Source organism: Zonotrichia albicollis, chromosome 28, assembly GCF_047830755.1.
Source record: "Zonotrichia albicollis isolate bZonAlb1 chromosome 28, bZonAlb1.hap1, whole genome shotgun sequence".
Classification (NCBI taxonomy): domain Eukaryota; kingdom Metazoa; phylum Chordata; class Aves; order Passeriformes; family Passerellidae; genus Zonotrichia; species Zonotrichia albicollis.
The window spans coordinates 120,808-140,382 of NC_133846.1; the positions used below are offsets into that span (position 1 = coordinate 120,808).

A 19,575-nucleotide genomic window follows, 5' to 3' on the forward strand; every position below is an offset into this window, starting at 1 on the left:
GTTGAAAGAAGTATTTAAGCTGTAAGTGAAAGTAAGAAACAGAAGCAAGAGATAAATAAATAAGATCTTGAAAAATAAAACAGAAAACCAGTGAATTAAATACACAGACAAATAGGAGAATAAAAGTACTTTGGGAGTTAAGTTAGCTGAGAAATACAACTCGTTGCAAAATAGAGAGTATGTAGAAGTTGATGAGAGAAACATACAAGCTATGGAAAAAGAGAAATTACCAATAACATTAAACAGAGAAGCTGAGTTTTGATAAAATCATGGAATATGGGAACATTAATGCCTAAATTTGAAGGCCCCTTCCAGGTGCTTCTGATCACTAATTCAGCTGTGCGGACCAAAGGAAAAGGTTGGACTCATATTACAAGAATAAAAGGGCCAGTCTCACCCCCAGGTACGGGACCAGAAACAACATCAGCTTTTCCCTCTGGCATTGGACCCGAGTCCACACCACTCTCACTCCCCAGCGCTGGACAAGATTCATCTACTACACAAACTAAATCACCTGAGTATACTGTGATAAAAGGACCAAAGGATTTAAAGTTGACTCTTAAAAGGAAGAGTCAAAAAGGAAGAGAACAAAAAGACTCTGATACATTGGTATCAGAGTCCTAATATTGCTTAAAATGTTTCAAGACTGTTTTGTATAAACTATGTTGGTCACTCTCACCCCCTGGCATTGGACCAGGATTCAACATCAGGTTTTTTTCCCTCTGGCATTCTGGAATTGGGCCAGACTCCCAGTTTTTCCCTCTGGCATTGGGCCAGAGTCCACACCATTCACCTCCGGGCACTGGATAAGGATTCATCCACATCACAAGTTAATTCACCTGAGTATACTGTGATTAAAAGTTGCTCTCAGGAGGAAGAGTCAAAAAGACTGAACTGTATGGGAAAACATTAGTATCAGAGTTCTAATATTGCTTAAAATGTTTCAAGACTGTTTTGTGTAAACTATGTTGGTAAAAAGTTTAAGGCTGTAAATAAGTAATTCTGGTTTAAGTTCCCCAACATATATATTTCTAAAGACTCCAGGTTAATCCTCTACAGAACACTCCCCTGGGGGGGGAAACTAAAATTTGTAGGGAACAGACCAAGAGGGGCTTAACCAGAGAAGCGGGTAGAAGGGACTCTAAAGAGCTTGGAAGCTTCTTCTCAGTAAAAAAAAAAAAAATTCCCCAAGAGGCAAGGCCGGGTGGGCAGGCTGTGCAAGATGACCCATACCGGACTCTTGGGAAAGGCAGTACTGATAGCTCTAATTGCTGGTGGTGCTCTGGGAAGCCCAGCTGAGCTGTGCAGTGAATGCTACCAACCCCGCTATGAGGAGGAAGTGAGCTCCTTGTCGAGAGTCCACATCAGTTCTAACCCTGATTGTGTTAACCCCTCCCAATTGGTCCTTTATCAGAAAAATAAGAGAGTGTATTGGATAGTCCAGAATACTGCCACTTTTGGGCAGCCACTCCTAGGAGAGTGCCCTATAGGGGAAGCCTGGTTGTGCTGTGAATGTGATGCTGCTGAAACAAGCTCAGCAGATCTAGTAAAAGGCAAAGAAATGGTGAAAATGGTAAGAAAAATTGTTTGTTACAAGTATTTATATGAGTGTACTGGAAAAGAGATAAATTCCTTTTGGAACACATTTCAGGGGAGCTCTAAACCCCTAGGTTTGATCTCATCTGGAAACTGCATTGCTAGAGTGATAAAACCAATTTTCTTATTACCCAAAGAAACTGGATCAAGTTTGGGAGTTCCTATATATAATGATTTGAGAGAAAATAAACAAAACCGGGAAAGTGAAATAGAAATTGAGAAAATCCAAAATTGTAAAAGCCAAGTTCGGATCCCAATATCTGTGTTGAACAAAGTCATCCAGCTACAGGCAGTATTAAAAATAAAGAATTCAATTATTAGGGACATTTCAAACGAAATAAAAAGATTAGCATGTGTAAATAATCAAGATCAAACTCCTACACTTGATCCCAGTCGGTGGGAGAACTTGGAGATTTTCAGAAGAGATGTATGGGAAAAGGTGGTTTTTCTTGCTGTGTGTGTACTTGGAGGATTGCTCTTTTTACTATGCTTATTTATCTGTTTTAGTAAAACAGTATTTGCTGTGCAGACCAACCTGAAGAAACCAAGAAAAGTAACAAGGTTAAGTAACCATGATTACCAAAGTGCACAAGAAATTTATAGTAGATTCAAAACAAAAAATTGTGAGTTGATGCAAGCTTAAGAATTTAAGCTCGATCAAAGAAAAAGAGGGGGGACTGTTATGAACAAAAATTCGGTTAATATTTTTTTGTGAGAAAAAGTTACAAAAAGGCAGCCAGATCTCTGTCCCTGCCAGGGTTCTGCGTGCTTTGTTATTGCAATCACGGGTCGTTGTAGCTTATCCCGTTTTTTATTAGTAAAGGCCCTGGCTGGGGTGGGGTGATGGCCTTTCCCTGAGGCTAAGGTGTTCTCTTTTCCTACCATAGTGAATACACCTGAGAGGGTGGGGGGGTTTATGCAAAGTGACTCCAGGACCAGCATGCTTTTTAGGACCCCGACTCCAAAATGCAACGAGAAAACCCTAAAAACAACGAGCCACCTAGAGAGACTAAAGTGATGTCCGGACGTGAGGAGCCAAGTGCTGAGCCTGCAGAGATGCGGAGTCCCTCTCACCCTGACCATGAGAGTCGTCCCAGGCGGAGAGACCAAGCCGAATAAGCCAGGAGGGGCAAGATCTGACGGGGGACATCACGCCCTAAAGGCTCCCATGAGGACCAGATCCCCCGGCTCTGCCCCTAGGGACAGAGCTGCGCATATCCTCCTCCTCTGAGTCGCCTTGGGAGACGCGACGGGGACTGCAGCCCTGCCGAGCCGCCCAATCCTGAGCTGATCACTTTTAATAAAGGCATTAAAAAGGAGAAGTCACCTGGCCCTGTTTATTTCATACATGCAGGGCTTCATCTGCCCCTCCTCCCCCTTTATTTGGAGAGGTTTATTTCCATGAGCAACCCCTGATATCCGCTGGGTGAAAGATGACACCCGTCGTGTCAGCCCTGCTATGGGGATTTCAGGGCCTTTCTCCCCTCCTGCTGCTCTCCACAACAACAGGAGGGCTCTCACACTGCCTGGTCTGAGGGAGGCTCCCCGTGCTTTGGTGTGCCAGTTAGGGTCTGTGCCCCCTGGGATCTGTGCTGGTTTCCCCTGGGGCTGACCTTGGCCGAGGGAAATGCAGCAATAAAGAATGGAATCTTGAAGCATTTTGGGGGTCTGGGGGGCCCCCGCAGCCTGAAGGGGTGCAGGAAGGGGGGAGTGAGAGCAGCTACCCCAACATGGGGTTTCCCCCCCAGTACCTGCCGGTTTGGTCTCAGCACTGGTACAATCCCCTTACATTGGAAAGCCACTTCTTTTGTGGGGGACATAGGGGCCTAAAACAACCCCCACCTCCCAGCCAGGGGAAGGAAGCCTTTTCATCTCCCCATTGGAGTGGAGGGGCTTTGTGACCCCCAAGCTGGGGGATGGGCACTTTGCAACCTCACCCAGCTGGGATGTCTGTGACTCCCTCAATTTGGGTGCAGGGGTTTTATAACCTCTCCCAAGTTGGAGTGTAGGCACTTTGTGACCCCTCCTCCCCTTCAGGATGGGGGGCTTTATGAGACGCCACAGACATAGTTGGGGTGTGCTTTGTTACCCTAGAGTGTGAGGACTTTGTGACCCCTATAACTGAGATGTGGATACTTTGTGAACTCCCCCAGTGGGATATGGGGCCTCTGCGATCTCCCAGTTGGGTTTCAGAAGCTTTATGACCCCCTGAATTGGAGTATGGGGTCTCTGTTAGCCCCCCTGACTTCCCAAGGCCCTCTTCAAACAGTTTTGGGGTGAAGGGGAGCAGAGTCCTGTAAATAACCCAACTCTCCCCTGCCCCAGGCGGTTTCTGTGTATTTGCAATTTTGGGGGTCACACACTGAGGGCGTGTCACACACACCTGGTGAGGAGTTAGACCTGGGGGGCATGCCAAAGCCTGAGGGGGGTTACAGCATGTGGGGGCATTACACACAGCCAGGGGATATCAGCATCACACTGCTGGGGGCTGTCAGAGCTGGGGGGGGAGTCATACATTTGAGGGGGTTCACACAGTGTGTGGGGGAATCACACAGCTGGGGAGGGTTCAGGGCTGGGCTGTCACAGCTTGGAGGGGATCACAGGTGCAGAGGGGGTCATAGCTGGAGTGGGGCACACAGCTGAGCAGGGGAGTTGTCACAGTCCTGGGAGGTGTCCTACAGCTGGGGAGGGTCACACATTGGAGGGTTATACATACAGCCAGGGCAGGGCCCCTTTCAGGGGAGATGCTTGAGCATCCCACGGGAGGGAGCTGTAATTAAAGCCACAATAATTTATTGCGATTTAAGGCAACTCAATACAAACCCACATGGACACAGGCGACACAGCAAGTGAGAACACCAAAACACTGGGGACCCCACTGGGATCAGCCCAGGTAATGTAGGAGAACCATGGATTTAGGGAGGCTAGTGAGGTGAGGAGGGGTCATGCATCACGCTAGGGGGGCACTCCACATTTGGTGGAGGCTCCTGCACACCCCAGCTTTCTGGTCAGGCTGCTGAAGACCCCTTGCTACTCTTCTGGGGGGCAGGACAGTCCTGGATGGGTATAGGGGTCAGCCCCATGGCCAAGAATGCTCAGGCAACACCATCCCAATTCCCCCGAGAAACCCAAAAGCTGGTTTATGGGTGTGGTGGTGGGAACCCGGATTGGGGAGGGGGCCCCAAGGTTGTGGAAAGGAGGAGAGGGACCTCCAGTCCCAGGTCCCTGACAGAGCATGCCTTTGATCCCTGATACAGGGTCCTGGGGTAGGATGAAGGGACATGGTGTGTTGGGAGTGGACAGTCAGGGTGGGAGGGTTTCAGGGAACATGGGAGGGATGGGGGTGTGGTTTTATGCCCCGTGCCTTCATGTAAGAGAGGAGCTGGTCGGGAATCTCAGCGAGGACTTCTCGTGCCAGCCCTGCCATGCTCAGTCCCGCACCAGGACCCCCCGTCATGTAGTCACGAAATGGAACAAACTGGGGGGGCACAGGGGGGCAGAGCGATTGAGGGGGTCCAGGACTGGGAAGGCCCCAGAACTGTGTCCCCTCCCCATTCCTGAAGTCTCAGTGTCCCTCACATCCAGGTACCTACTAAGACACAGTGCTACCCCCCCCCGCCCCCATCCTGGTACCACCCCCCCCCCCCTCCATGTCCTAATGTACTCCCAAATCCCAGTGTTCCCCATTTCCCAATACAGCCCTCCTTATGTCCCCGGGGCACCCCCACATCCATGTGCATCCCAAGCCCCAATGCCCCTCCATATCCTAGTGCCTCCAATTTCCCACAGCCCCCACATCCCAGTGTCTCTTCCTGTTTCCCAATACACCCCATGTCCCAGTGCTCCCCCCATCCGGGTCCATCCTGGTGCCCCAGTGCCCCCTTCATTTGCCAGCACACCCTCCTCATGTCCCAGTGCCCTCCACATCCAGGTGCATCCCATATCCCATTACCTCCCTCCAATGTCCCAATGTTCCTGCCTGCTAATGATCTGGGCTTCCCCCCACATACAGGAACATCCTAAGTCTCACTGCACCCTTTTTTCCCAGCACAGCCCCCCCAGAAGCCCACGCCCTTTTCATGTCCCAGTGCAACTACATATTCCAGTATATGCCCCTCCATGTCCCAGTGCTCCCCACATCCCAGTGTCCCCCCATTTCCCAGTACCAAACCCCTTCATGCCAAAGTGCCCCCCATATCCTGATAGACTTCCATGTCCCACTGCACCCCCATTCCAAATCTCAGTGTACCCACTTTTCCCAGTGAAGGCCTCCAACATGTACCCAGTGCACCCAATGTCCCAGTGTTTCCCTCCACTGAGGTACATTCCAAACCCCAGTGCATTCCTTTTTCCCAGTGCATCCCTCCCATGTCACAGTGCACTGCTTCTGTGTCCCAGAACATCCCTGACATCCCAATTCCAACCCCCCCTCCACTATTTCCCAGTAAACTTCCTTTCACATGCTGTTGTCTCTGTTGTCTCCTTCATGGCTCAGTGCTTCCCATATCCTAATACACTCCCATGTCCCAGTGCACCCTCATTCCAAGGTACATCCCAAGTCCCGGCACCCTCTTTTCCCAGTGAAGTGCCCCTACCATGTGCCAGTGCACCCCCAAATCCCAGTGCATCCCCCCATCTAGGTGCATCCCAAACCCATTGCATCCCCATGTCCCAGTGCCCCTCCTATATCCCAGTTCACCTTATCATCCCTCCATACCAGTCCCACCAAGTGCACTCCAGGAGTGGTGGGGCTGATTTGAGCTCCCCAGGGCACTCTCCCACCACCACCCTGCTGGGTGGGCTGGGAGGGGGTCCCCAAATTCCTCATTGGTGAGGTTGGTTACCTGGACAATATCACGCTCAGCCACTTTGCCACGGGAAGAGATGCGGATGTCATCCCCATCTAGCTCCACCATGGCTGGGGGCAATGTAGGGGGGAGGTCAGGAGCACCCTAGTGCCCCCCATCCCAGGATGGGATCCCATTATGTCCCTCTCAACCCCACACCCAGAACCCCCAAGCTGGGGTATGCTGAGCCCATTCATATGCTGACACATTCAACTCATAGTTCAGTGGCCAAGGGACCCCGCCCCCATCCCCTCAGCCTTCCCCTAGTTCCCCCCAGCCCCCAGATCTTACCATCAAACTCGGCCTGGCCAACCCCCACGATGATAATGGACATGGGCAATTTGGCAGCCTGAGGGAGCCAGGGGGTAAAGGGAGTCCCATGAAATTTAATGATGCTGCCACCAAATGAGCCATCCCCCCGATCCCTGCAGCACCCAGGGGTGCCAACACCCCCTCCCCCAAGGATTCCAATCCCCTACCCACCCCCCCCCCATCACCCAAAGGTCTCAGACCTCCCCAATGGCACCAGGGGGTTCCAGGAACTTCCCAGTCCCTTTGCAGCACCCAGGGGTTCCAGACACCCCTGCACATCAAACCCTGGGGGTCCAAGCCCTTTCCCACCTCTCAATGGTCCCAGTCCCTCCTCACTACCTCCAGCACCCAGGGGTCCACATCCCCCCCAGCACCCAGGGCTCCCAGCCCCTTCCCCACCCCTCCAGTATGCAAGGGTCCCAACCCACCCCTTCCCTCTCAGCTTCAGGGTCCCAGCTCCTCTTCACCCATCCCATCACCCAAAGGGTCCCAACCACCCCCAACCCCTCAGAATCCAGGAGTCCAAGCCCCTTCCTATCCCCCTTCTAGCTCCTCCTCAACCCCCCAGCACCCAGGGGTCTCCATCCTTTCCTGCCCCCTCAAGGGTCCCAGTCCCTCTCCACTGCCCCCATCACCCAAGGGTCCCTAGTTCCCAGCACCCAGGGGTGCCACCACCCGCCCCAATGCCACTATGAGGGTCTCACATTGACAATGGCCTCCTTGGTCTGGGCCATGTCAGAGATGACACCATCGGTGATGATGAGGAGGACAAAGTACTGGGATCCGTCCAGCACCGTGGCTGCCGAGCTAGGGGGACCCTGCGTGACGCCGAGGGCGCAGGGACCCCACCCCAGGGCGTGGGGCCCCTCTTACCGGGCAACATGGTTGACGACAGGGGCAAAGTTGGTGGGGCCGTAGAGCTGGACATGGCGCAGGCTGCGCTGATACGCCTCCAGCACCCCCGCAATGCCATGACATGCCGGGTTTGATGCATCCCCATTCTGCCACAGGGTCACCAGGAGCACAGTGACACCACAGCCCCCACCCATGGACAGGGTGACACCATGCACCCAACCCACAGACAAAGATGGCATTGCTGTGGCCCCCAAATGCTGACAAGGATGATGCCACTATGTCCATAATGTGGTGACAAGGGAGACACCAACATGTTCCCAACTCAGTGTCAAGGATGATACTGCCATGGCCCCAACCCAGTGACAAAATGATGATGCCACTATGCTCCCAACCCAAGACAAGGATGACACCACCACATCCCCAACCCAGTGACAAGAATGATACCACTATGTCCCCAACACAGTGAGAATAGGTGACAAGGACAACATAATCGTATGCCCAGCACAGCGACAAAGACCACACCACCACGTCCTGAACCTGGTGACAAGGATGATACTACTATGTCTCCAACCTGGTAACACTGCCATGACCCCAAACCAGTCACAAAATGATGATGCCACTATGTTCCCAGCCCAAGGATAAGGATGATACCACCACATCCAGTCCAGATCCAACCCAAACACACCATATACCCAACTTGGTGATCAAGGATGAGACCACTATGACCCCAAACTGGTGACAACACCAAGCCCCTTCCTAACCTGGTGATAAGGATGACACTGCCATGGCCCCAGACCAGTGACGAGGATCACACCACCACAGCCCCAACCCAAGGACAATGTCCCTCCATGTCCCAAACAACGTGACAGGATGACTCCCCCATGGCCCCAGCTGCATGACAAGGACACCACCCTTCATCCACAGTCCTGTCCCGCCTTGGCCCCTCACCAGTGGGAACTCGTGGGACACGTGCCCATCCGGGGGGACCTTGGCACCAAAGCCAAGGGCTGGGAACATTTTGTCACTGTCGTAGTCTTGGATGATGTCCCCCACGGCTCTCAGTGCCAGGCTGTAGGCATTCAGCTGGAAGGGGCTCAGGTAGTGCAGGGACGTGGGCTGTGAGGGGTTCCCTGCACAGGCATGGGCCTCAGCACCCCCACAGCCCCCCAGCACCTCCATAACACCCCCAGCATTCCCACAACCATAGCACCACTATGGCCCCAACCCAGTGGCACGAATGATGTCATCCCCAACATGGTTACAAGGACAAGGATGATCCCACCATGTCTCCACATGCCACCACATCCCCAACACAGTGACAAGGGTGACACCACCATATTTCCAACTTGGTGACAAACATGATGCCACCATGTCCCCAACCTGGTGACAGCTGGTGACAAGGATGACACCACCATGGAACCAACAGTGAAAAGGAAGACATTGCCATGACCTCAACCAGTGACAAGAATGATACCACTGTCCCAAACTCAGTGGTGATGATGGCACCAAATCCCCAACCCAGAGACAGCTGGTGACAAGTATGACACCACTGTAGTGCCAATACAGTGACAAAAATAACACCACCATGGCCCCAAACCCACGATAAGGACAACGCCATCATGACCCTAACCCAAGGGAATGACAAGGGAGACACCACTGGGTCCCCAACCCAGTGACAAGAGAGACGTGACCATGTCCCCAACACAACTACAAGGACAGCAACACCATGTCCCCAGGCTGGTGACAAGGATGACACCACCATGACACCAAACTGTCCCAAATAAATCCCGCAGGGGGGACACAGTTGCCACTCACCATTGGATGCCGTGAAGTCTATGGCCACTGTGAAGTTGAGTTGGGTCCTGGGGGGTTAAAGTGGCCTTGGGGTGACATAGGGGGTGACTTGTGGGTTTGGAGTGGGGCACCCCTCTGGTCACAGGCTGGACTGGGTGCACCCATATCACAATTCAGAGCACCCCCAAGTGTCCCTGCACTGAGGTGTCAGTGCTGCACCTAAAGGAGTGGCTGCGGGTGCTGAGGTGCCCCAAATGACCAATTTGGGGGTGCTGGGGAGCCCCTGCCCATGAGGGAGCATCTGGGTGGAGTGCTGAGGATTCACAATGAAGAAGATGGGAGTGGTGGGGATCCTCTTTCCCCAAAGGAGCAACTGTGGGTGTTAGGGATCCCAAGGCTGTTGGAAGTGCTGGAGACTTCTAAAGGGAGCAATTGTGGGTTCTGGGGACTACCAATGAAGCAGCTGTGGGTGATGGGGACAGCCTACCCCCCAAGGAGGCATCTTGGTGGGAGTGCTGAGACCCCCAATGGAGGAGCTAGGTGTGCTGAGGATCCCCCAGTGGAGCAACTGAGGGTGCTGGGGATCCCCCAGGGAGGAGCTGAGGAGAGCACGAACACCATCCAACCCTCCACTCCATCCCCGAGGGAGCAGCAGTGGGTACTGGGAACTTCCAAGGGAGGAGATGGCAGTCCTGGGGACTGCCCTGCCAGTGAAGTAGAGGCTGGGGATGTTGGGATTCTCTGCCCTTGAGGGAGCAGGTCAGAGTGCTGGGTACTCCCAAGGAAGGAGCTGGGGGTGTTCAGGACCCTCAAAAGTGCAGCTGGAGGTGCTGGGGACCCCCTGCTCACCCGCCCTTGATGTAGTCCAGGAAGGTGTGCTCAGCCTCCACAGTGAAGGACAGCAGTGTCACCTGTGGGGACATGGGACTCAGGGGAGGAAGCGCCCACTCCCCCTGTGTCCTCCCCCTCTGCACATCCCCATCCTCACTGTCCCAGAGTTCAGGTACTTCTTTTTCTTCATCTTCTTCCGGGGGTTCACCACCTGCAGGGATGAGAGGAGAGGGAAGGGGGCTGCTTCTCACAGGGACAGGAGGCCCCAGGGAGCAATGTAACGGACTGTAACATCCAGGGGGACAGGGGGGCACAGAATACTCTGGGAGGCAGCAGTGGGAGCACTGTGCTGAGTTGCAGAGAGGGACCTTGAGAAGCACATGTTGGGCTGTGACACCCAGGGGTGCATGTGGGGACCCTGGTGATTGTAGGTCCATGGTGGGGGCTGGGGACCCTCAAGGGAGCAGCTGTGGATGCTGCACCCCAGGATGCAGCATGGGAACCATAACACCCCAGGGATCCAGTGTGGGGATCCCAACACCCTAGGCTGTAGCACAGGGAATCATGGGGACTATAAACCTCTATGGCTGAAGCATGAGGACCCTGGGCATCACTGCAACTCAGAGTGCAGGAGAGGGACCCTTAGGTATATGGCACACCAGGGTGCAGGGTTGGGAGGGACCCTGGGGACCATAACATCCCAGGATTGCATCACGGGGATCCTGGGGTATGTAGCACCTACGCAGAGACCCTGGCACACAGAGGTGCAGCAGAGGGACAGACCCTGGGGACCATAACACCCAAGGGGTGCAGTGTTAAGACCCCAACATACAGAGGTGCAGCACAGGGTCCCTGGGGTCCGTGACATCTGGGGGTGCAGCAGTGGGACCCTAACCCCCTTGGGGAGTGGTGCAGGACCCCCATGCCCATGTACCCATCCCCCCTCACCTCGTACACGTTGAAGTGGCTCTGGCCTCGTGCCAGTTCCCGATAACTGGTGGTGAACTCCCCGATGAAGTCGTGGCTGCACGGCCAGTGAATCTCCATCAGTCCGGTTAGGGAGGTTCCCATTACTCAGGGGGATCCCCACCAGTCAGTGGTGTGGGGATGGGGGACTTCCCATTGCCCAGGAGGTTTCCCATCAGCCAGTCCCGGATAGCCAGGGGGGATTCCCATCAACCGAGGTGGGGGCAGGCTCCATCTCCCCGGGGATGCAGGGGGGGTGGGGGATCCCTGTCACCTGAGGGGTGCAGGTCCAGGGTGTGGAGGGTCTCCAGGACCACACACAGCTCACCTGCCATCACGGTCCCAGTCATATATCTCCACCTTGATGGCTCTGCAAGGCAGAGGGGGGGGTCACCGACACCCCCAAATCCCAACATCACCCCCCCCCTCACCTGGGGACCCGTCACACACAACCCCCCACTCCCTGTGGGATTTGTTTTGATGCCTCTGTGGGCTTTTTCCTGCTTCCTTCTCCTCCTCAGGATATTTTTATCCATCGTTGCCACAGCAACGTTCAACGTGGGGCCAAAGCAGTGTGAAGAGATTTTTGCCAGGACAGTAGCTGATGACACTGGTTTGGGATTGGGGCGGGGGGGCGGGGGGGGAGGAATAGCTCGGTGACAGCTGTGATGCCCATTGCCCAGATGGGTAAACTGAGGCAAAAGGGCAAAAGTGGGTAACACGGTGGGGAGGGGGGGGGGTGTGCTACTGGTACCACAGAGACAGGGGAAGGGGTTCTGGGAGTTGAGGTGGCCACAGAGGGTGTCTCATGGGGCCACAGAGAAGGTGGAAGCACTGCAGGGGGTCCTGAGGTACCACAGAGATGAGGAGAAGGGGGTAAAGAGGGTCCTGAGGTACCACAGACACAGGGGAAGGGATTCTGGGGGACTGCAGAGAGAGGGGAAGGGGATCCTGGGGTACCATAGACATGGAGTGAGGGAGGCTCTGAGAGTCCAGAGGTACCACAGAGATAGGGACATGGGGTGCAGGGGTTCCTGGAGGACCTGGGAGATGGGGGAAAGAAGGAAAAGGGGTCCTGAGGGCCCATAGAGATGGGAGGAAGGTGGTTCGGGGGGTCTCAGAGGACTACAAAGATGGAAGTGCAGGTGGTTTCCGGGTATGACAGAGATGGGAGAAGGGGGTTCAGGGTTAGGGTTAGGGTTAGTGGACCCTAGAGATGGGGGGAAGAGGGAAAAGGAGGTCTTTGGGGCCGAAGAGGGGGTGCAGGGGGTAGCAGTCCCCTCACTCACCGGTCATGGTCCCCATTGCAGAGGGCACGCACAGGAATGGCAAAGGCTGCCCAGACGGGGTTCAGTGTGTTCCGCACCACTTCTGTCTTGTGGCAGATGGTGAAACTGGGGGAAAGACAAGGAGTAAAAGGGAGTCACTCCCCCAGCCCAACAACCCCCCAGTCTGTCACCCCCACAGTGCAGTGAGGATTTTTAGACACCCCCGCCAATGCCAGCCCATGGGGACATAGAGGTGTCCTGTGCTGGGGCTGAGCCCTCACATGAGGTGTGGGAGGGTCGCTGCAGTTTTGAAGGGGGGTCACTCACGTTCCGTCTTCGTTGCTGCGGTAGAAGACCATGAAGGGGTCAGATTTTCCAAAGAAATCCTTCTTATCCAGCTTGTTGGCGCAGAACTGGAGTGTGGCCACGTCCTGGGGGGTGGAATCGGGGGGGGAGATCATCCACCATGCACTCCCCTCAGGGGTGGGATCCTTTGGGGCAGCTGCTCCATGAGGGGAGGGATCCAGGACAGGCAGGATGGATAAACAGCCCACACTCTCATCTGCGGACTAGTGTGTCTCAGCCAACCCCGATATTGCGGGGTTCCCCAGCTACACCCCATCCCCCGCCCCGCCGCGGCTCACCCGGCAGTTTCCCAACTCTTCAGCGAGGAGTATGATGGTGCCACACTTCTTCCCCGGAATGCCACTGCTGGGATGAGATGTGAGCAGAGTGGGGGCACACATGGTGCCCTGGGGGGGTCCCCCGTGCACTGAGCACCCCAAAACTTACCCATGGGAGGCAGCTGGGGCAAGTCTTCTGCCCCGGGGGTGCATGGTGGCTGTTCCCATCCTGCAGGAACACATGCTGAAGGGTGATGGAGGGGATCCCCACCCAATAAAAAGCACCCCCCCCCAAAAAAAGGAAGTCTACAAAAAAAAAAAAAAAAAAACAAACCCAGCTCCGCCCCAGATTCCAGCACCCTAAAAAGAAGCTGTTTCTCCCCTCAAAAAAGCCAGTCCCCAAAAGACATTCAGCCCCCACAAATAGTCAATTCTCACAAAACAAACTGCCCCTGAAAAAGCCAGCCCCAAAAAGTCAGACCCTTCCAAAAGCCAGAGCCCCCCTAAAAGCCAGACCCTTCAAAAGCCAGATCCCCCAAACCCATATTCCTTCCAAAAGCCACCATCCCAAGAAAGAGCCAGACCCATCAAATCCCACCAAAAAGTCAGACCCCCCAAAAATGCCTTTCCTGCCAAAATCCACCCCCAAAAGAAAAAAAAAAAAAGAAGCCAGACACCCCTCCCCCCCCTTCCAATCCAAAATGCCACTGTTGGCTCTGAGGTCTGGGTCCATCCTGGGCACACCAAAAGGGACCTAGGGAGACATGAGGACACTGGGACCATGGGGGTTCATGGCAAGGGCTTCTCCAGGGGGGGACATGGGGACACTGAGTTTCCCACTTTTCTCCAAAACACTGGTTTTGGAGAAACGCAAGATTTTCTTCAAAGAGGACATGGTGACCTCAGGGACACTGGGGCACAGGCAGGAGTTATGTCAGGGGCTTCTCCATGGGAGAGGTCATGGGGACATGAGGATCAGTGGGGGAGGCTGCTCATATTGGGAGCTTCCCTGGGGCAGAGACATAGGGACCATGGGACACTGGGGACAAGGGGGGCTACCATCAGGAGTTTCTCCAGTGGAGGGCATGGGGACCCTGAGGACTCTGGGGAACACTGGATCACAGTGGAGGCTCAAACAAGGGGCTTCTTGGGGAAGGGGAGGGAGGTGGGTGGGGGCAGAGCCATGGGGACACTGGGGCTGGGAGGGGTTCATGTCAGGGGCTTCTCTAGGAAGAACATGGGCATACTGGGGCACAAGAGGGCTCACATCAGGGGCTTCACTGGGTGGGACACGGGGACACTGGGGCAAAGGGGGGGCTCACGTCAGGGGCTTCTCCAGGCGGCTGCCGGCTGAGCCCACGATCTCCCCCAGGGTGCAGAATGCCTGGCCCAGGAAATCCTGCAGGATCAGGAATACTGGGTGTCACCAGGTGGATGCCCATCCCAGGGAGGCCAGGAGAGCAGGGCGGACTGATCCTGCACTTACATGCTTGGAGAGGTCAGGGCTCTTGGAGTCCACATCATACCTGGGGGCAGAGGGAACATGTGGGCATGGAACAGGAAGGGGGGGCCTTGGATGGGACAGGGATGGAGACAGGGATGGGATGGGAGGGAGACAGGGAGTGGGAGGGATGGGATGAGAGAGGGATGGTACACAAATAGGGAGGGATTAGGTGTGGGGATGGGATGGGGAAAAGAATAGGGGTAGGATGGGACAAGGATGGGTAAAGGGATGGGATGGGATGGGATGGGATGGGATGGGATGGGATGGGATGGGATGGGATGGGGACAATAGAATGGACAGGGATGAGATGTGGATAGGGACAGGATGGGGCAGGGACAGAATGGGGACTATCCAGTCCAGGATAAGCATGACAATGGGACAGGACAATGATAGGGACAGTGATGTGAACAAGGGTGGTAATGGTCCAGGAATGGGGACAGAACAAGGATGGGGACAAGGACACCCTGGGGGGCTGTGCCAGGGTGGCCAGGGGGTGACCCTGGGGGACAGAGGGTTGACACTGGGGGTGACACTGGGACTACAAGGGCCACTCACAGGTCAAAGCGCAGATTCTGCCGCTCCTCAAAGCAATAATCGAGGACAAACTTGTGCAGGAAGTCAGGATTCAGGGAATTGTCGATGACCTCGGTCCGGCCAAACTGGGGGATATGGGGACAGTGGAGATAGGGTGACAGGAAAACATGGGATGGGGACAGGGACATGGAGACACAGGGACATGGGGATGTGGTGATTTGGACACGGGGACATGGGGACATAGAGATGATGAGACATGGGGGCATAGGGATGGGAACATGAGAACATGGATAGGGGGGATGGGGGATACAGGGATGTGGGGACATGGAGATGCAAAGTCATGGGGGCATAGGGATGAAGACACAGGGACATGAAGACATGGGAACACAGGGATGTGTGAACAGCACCAGAAAACAGGGGTATGGGAATGAGGGTGGGGCATAGGGATGGGGGCAGTGGGACATGAGAATGTGGACATGGGGACATGCAGATATGGGGACACAGTGACATAGAGACACAGGGACATGACAACATGTGGGCATGGGGCTGGGGACATGGGAACATGAGGATATGGGGACATAGCAACATGGGGACACAGGGACATGAGGACACATGTGGGCGGAGGAGGTGGGGCAAGGGTGGGCAGCAGGCCCAGGCTGGAGCACGAAAGGGGTGGGCAGGGGCGGGGAGGGCCCAGGTGCTGCTTTGTGCCTCGGGGCCGTCCCACCCCCACTTATTACCCCGCAATTAACACACTGTTAATTACAGGGGGCCTGGCTGCGTGCCGACAGCTGATTGGCTGGCTGCCTGGCACATCGACATGCTCCCCAGATCCCCAGGATGCTGGTTGGCTGATCGCTCTGCCCCCAGGCATTGATTGGATGGCTGCCGCATCCCAGAATGCTCATTGTCCAGGTGCTGCATCCGAAGATGCTGATTGCTCACTGGTGACTGGGCAACTGGTTGGCACCCCAACACACTGATTGGCCAGCTGGCCATCACCCCAACATGCTGATAGGCCAGAATCTTACATGCTACTTGGCTGGCTGGCTGCCATCACCTCTGACTGATTTGCCATCTGGTTGGCACACAGACATGCTGACTATTCATTGCCCAGCATGCTGATGATTGGTTGGCGAGCTAGCACCCCAACATCTTGATTGGCTGGCTGACATGCCAACTGAACAGCTGAGCACAGCCCAACATGCTGATTGGCTGCCCCCCACCAATCGGGTCACTCACCTCCCGCCATTGGTGGCTGCCAGGGCGCTGCGTGTACAGCACACAGACTGCAGGGGGAGGGGTCAGGGGAGGCAGGCACCCCCAGAGACCCCCAAAACTGTTAGAGACTCCCAAAACCCCCCAGAGAGCCCCCAAAACACCTCAGACACTCCCGAACCCCCCCATAACCCCCTAAACTCCCCCAGACACCCCCAAAATACCTCAGAGAGTCTCCAAATCCCCCAGAGATCTACAAAACCCAAAAGACCACCCAAAACCCCCAGAGACCCCAACACTCCCCAGTGTTCCCAAAACCCCCAGAACCCTTCAAAATGTCCTTGAGACCTCCAAACCCTCATAGAACCACAACAATCCCAGAGACCTCACAAAACATGTCAGAGACCCCAAAAACTCCCAGAGACCACAACACTCCCCAGAGACACTCATGCTCCCAGAGACCCCCAGAACCCCCAGATACTCCCAAAATACCTCAGAGATCCCCCCAATCCCCTAGACACCCCCAACCCCCCCACAGATATAAAAATCCCCTAAGTGCACAACACCTTCCAGAGACCCCAAGCCCCCCAGAAACTCCCCAAAACACCTAAGAGCCAAAACACACCCCATCCCCCCTGCCTCACTCACTTGGGTCCGACTTGGAGAAGGTGTCCCTGTCCAGGAGCTGCCTGGGGGGCAGGGAGGAGTGAGTGTGAGAGTGTGTGTGTGAATGTGAATGTGAATGTGAATGTGAATGTGAATGTGAGCACCTGGCTGTGTCTGTGACTGTGTGTACCCATTGTGCAGTAAGATGTGCCCCAGAACCCACGTTGAGGTGCACAGCCACATGTCGTTGAGGTGCACAGCTACATGTCATGCCCTGTTGTGACAGGGTGGGTGGCAGGGTGTGCGCAGCCAGGTGTGCCCCAGGACAGGGATTGGCGTGCAAAGCATGTCTGACACATGTTGGGGGGCCATGTGCTTTGGGGCTCAACCATGTGTCAGGGTGCTCCACAGAGTGTTGGTGAGCATGGCCAGGTGTTGGTGAGCATGGTTGGATGTTGGGGTGCACTGCCAGATGTGCCCCACAACACACGTTGGGGTGCACAGACACATTTGCACAGGGTGCACAGCACGACACATGTTAAGAGTGCCATATGTCAGGGGTGCAGTTATGTGTCTGGACACCAAAAAAAGACCTCAGTTGCAGGGGGAGGGTACAGGGACTGCAGGGTGGGCAGGGGGTACAAGGGATGCAATGGTGCAGTGCAGCCCGGCCAGAGGATTCAGGAGTTTCAGGGTGGGCAAGGGATACAGGGGGTGCAGGGGATACAGGGTCCAACCCGACTCCCCTGCATCCCCAGAATCCCCCAAACCCGACCTTCTTGCACTCCCAGTCCGAGACCCCAAATGCCCCCCCCATGCCCCCCACTCCCCCTCAGTGCCCCGCACCCTCAGCACCTTTGGCTTACCCAGTGCCCTTCTGTCCCCATACCCAACACTCCCTGTACTCCCCATGCTCCCCAACGCCCACCAGCACATTCCAATGTCTTCCAGTGAATCCCAGTGCCTCCTAATGCATTTCAGTGCCTCCAGCGCCAGCTGCCCTGCTTCCCAGTGCCTCCCAGTGCTCTTCATTGCCGACTGCACCCCGTTCCCTAGTGTCTCCCGGTGACTTCCAGAGCATCTCAGTGCATTCCACAACATCTCAGCAATTCACACCACCAACTGCTCCCACTCTCCGGTGCATTCCGGTGCCTCCCAGAGCATCCCAGGGGATCTCAGTACATCACAGTGCACCCCGGCATCCTTCGACGCCAGCTGCTGTGGCACTCCAGTACCTCCCAATGCGTCTCACTGCGTTCCAGTGCGACCCAGTGCCCTACAACGCCATCTGCTCCCAGCTCTCCAATGCTTCCCAGTGCATCCCACGGGATCTCAATCCCTCACAGTGTACCTCAGCACCCTCCAACGCCGCTCCCCAGTGCTTCCCAGTGCCTCTCTGTGCATCCCAGCACCCTCCAACGGCAGCTACCCCTACACCACAGTGCAACCCAGTGCAACGCAGTGCCTCCTGGCACCTTCCAACGCCAGCACCAGCGCCTCCCCGCGCCCCCGCCGCCCGGTGCCGGCTCCCGCCGCGGCCCCGCTACCTGCAGGACACCGTGAGTTCCACGCGAGTGGCCGGGACGGGACTGGATCCGGTGCCCGGTTCCGAGGCGCCCAGGCCCGCCATGCCCCGGGCTCCGTCGCTGCCCCGACACCGGCACCAGCACCACGATCGCGATCGGCTCCGCCCCGGGACCGCCCTTGGCACCGCCCGGGGCTCCCAGCACCGGCCTCGGCCCCTCACCGAGGGAGTGCCCCGGAGTCTTCTTCGGGACCACCCGCCGGGAGACCGGGACCGCCTTTGGCACCGCCCGGGGCTCTCGGCACCGGCCCCGGCCGCGCACCGAGGGAGTGCCCCAGAGTCTTCTTGGCGACCGCCAGTGGGGAAACCGGGACCAGCTCGGGACCGCCCCCAGGATCGTCCCCAGATCCGCGGCACCGCCTCCGGGATCGCCCCCAGGGCCGCCTCCCCTTCCCCGGTACCCCCACGGACCGTCGATACTGCCCACGGGATCGCCCCGAAATTTTCGGAATCACCCCCAGATTCCTGCGATCTACCCTCGCACCGCCTGCAGGCATCCTTCCAAATCCCCGGTACCTCCTGGGCCCGGGGGACCCCTCCGGCTCCGCCTCGAAACGCCCCCAGATCTCCGGCATGCCCCCCCCATCAACCCCAGCGCCGCCTCAACAGCCCGGTTCCCGCCTGGAAGCCCGGTACTGCCCCCGGGATCCCCCCCAGATTCCCGGGATCGCTCCGGGATCAACGCCAAATCCCTTGTACCTCCCCTGACCACTGCCGCCTCCCCCGCATCGCCCGCCAGGCTGCCTCACCATTCCCGGGACTGCCTCGGACCACCGGTACTGTCCCACAGGATAGCTCTCAGATCCTCGGCATCAGCCCCACATCCCCGGCATCAGTCCGAGGAAGTCCGGTGCCTTTCCCTGCATCGTCCCCAGTGCCACCTCCCCATCCTCAGTGCCCCCCGGACGCGGGTACCAATGATCAGCCCCGGGATCACCCCGAGACCACTGCTACTGCCTTGGGATTGCCCCCGAGGCTGCCTCCAGACCCCGGTACACCACGGACCATTGGTAACCACCCCCGGGATCACCTCCAG

General features: G+C 56.2%; 1 protein-coding gene across 15 annotated transcripts; it reads right to left on the reverse strand.

Moving 5' to 3' along the window:
- Window positions 1–4,372: 4,372 nt before the first annotated feature.
- Window positions 4,373–19,154, reverse strand: LOC102061798 (copine-5). 15 transcript variants are annotated; one of them, XM_074527969.1, is made up of 21 exons: window positions 18,951–19,147; window positions 16,997–17,037; window positions 16,373–16,419; window positions 15,152–15,255; window positions 14,579–14,618; window positions 14,415–14,491; window positions 13,262–13,321; window positions 13,114–13,180; window positions 12,797–12,900; window positions 12,491–12,595; window positions 11,530–11,571; window positions 11,184–11,259; window positions 10,393–10,446; window positions 10,254–10,315; window positions 9,426–9,472; window positions 8,559–8,740; window positions 7,629–7,756; window positions 7,460–7,562; window positions 6,735–6,792; window positions 6,441–6,514; window positions 4,373–5,074 (listed from the first exon to the last, which is right to left on the reverse strand). In XM_074527969.1, exons 1-21 carry the CDS (start codon window positions 19,112–19,114, stop codon window positions 4,916–4,918), a joined length of 1,794 nt encoding a protein of 597 aa, XP_074384070.1. In that variant the 5' UTR covers window positions 19,115–19,147; the 3' UTR covers window positions 4,373–4,915. The 15 variants fall into 15 exon arrangements, with proteins under 15 accessions (XP_074384070.1, XP_074384071.1, XP_074384078.1 ...); XM_074527970.1 differs by having other exon boundaries at window positions 19,056–19,129; XM_074527977.1 differs by lacking the exon at window positions 18,951–19,147 and adding an exon at window positions 18,702–18,943.
- Window positions 19,155–19,575: the final 421 nt, after the last annotated feature.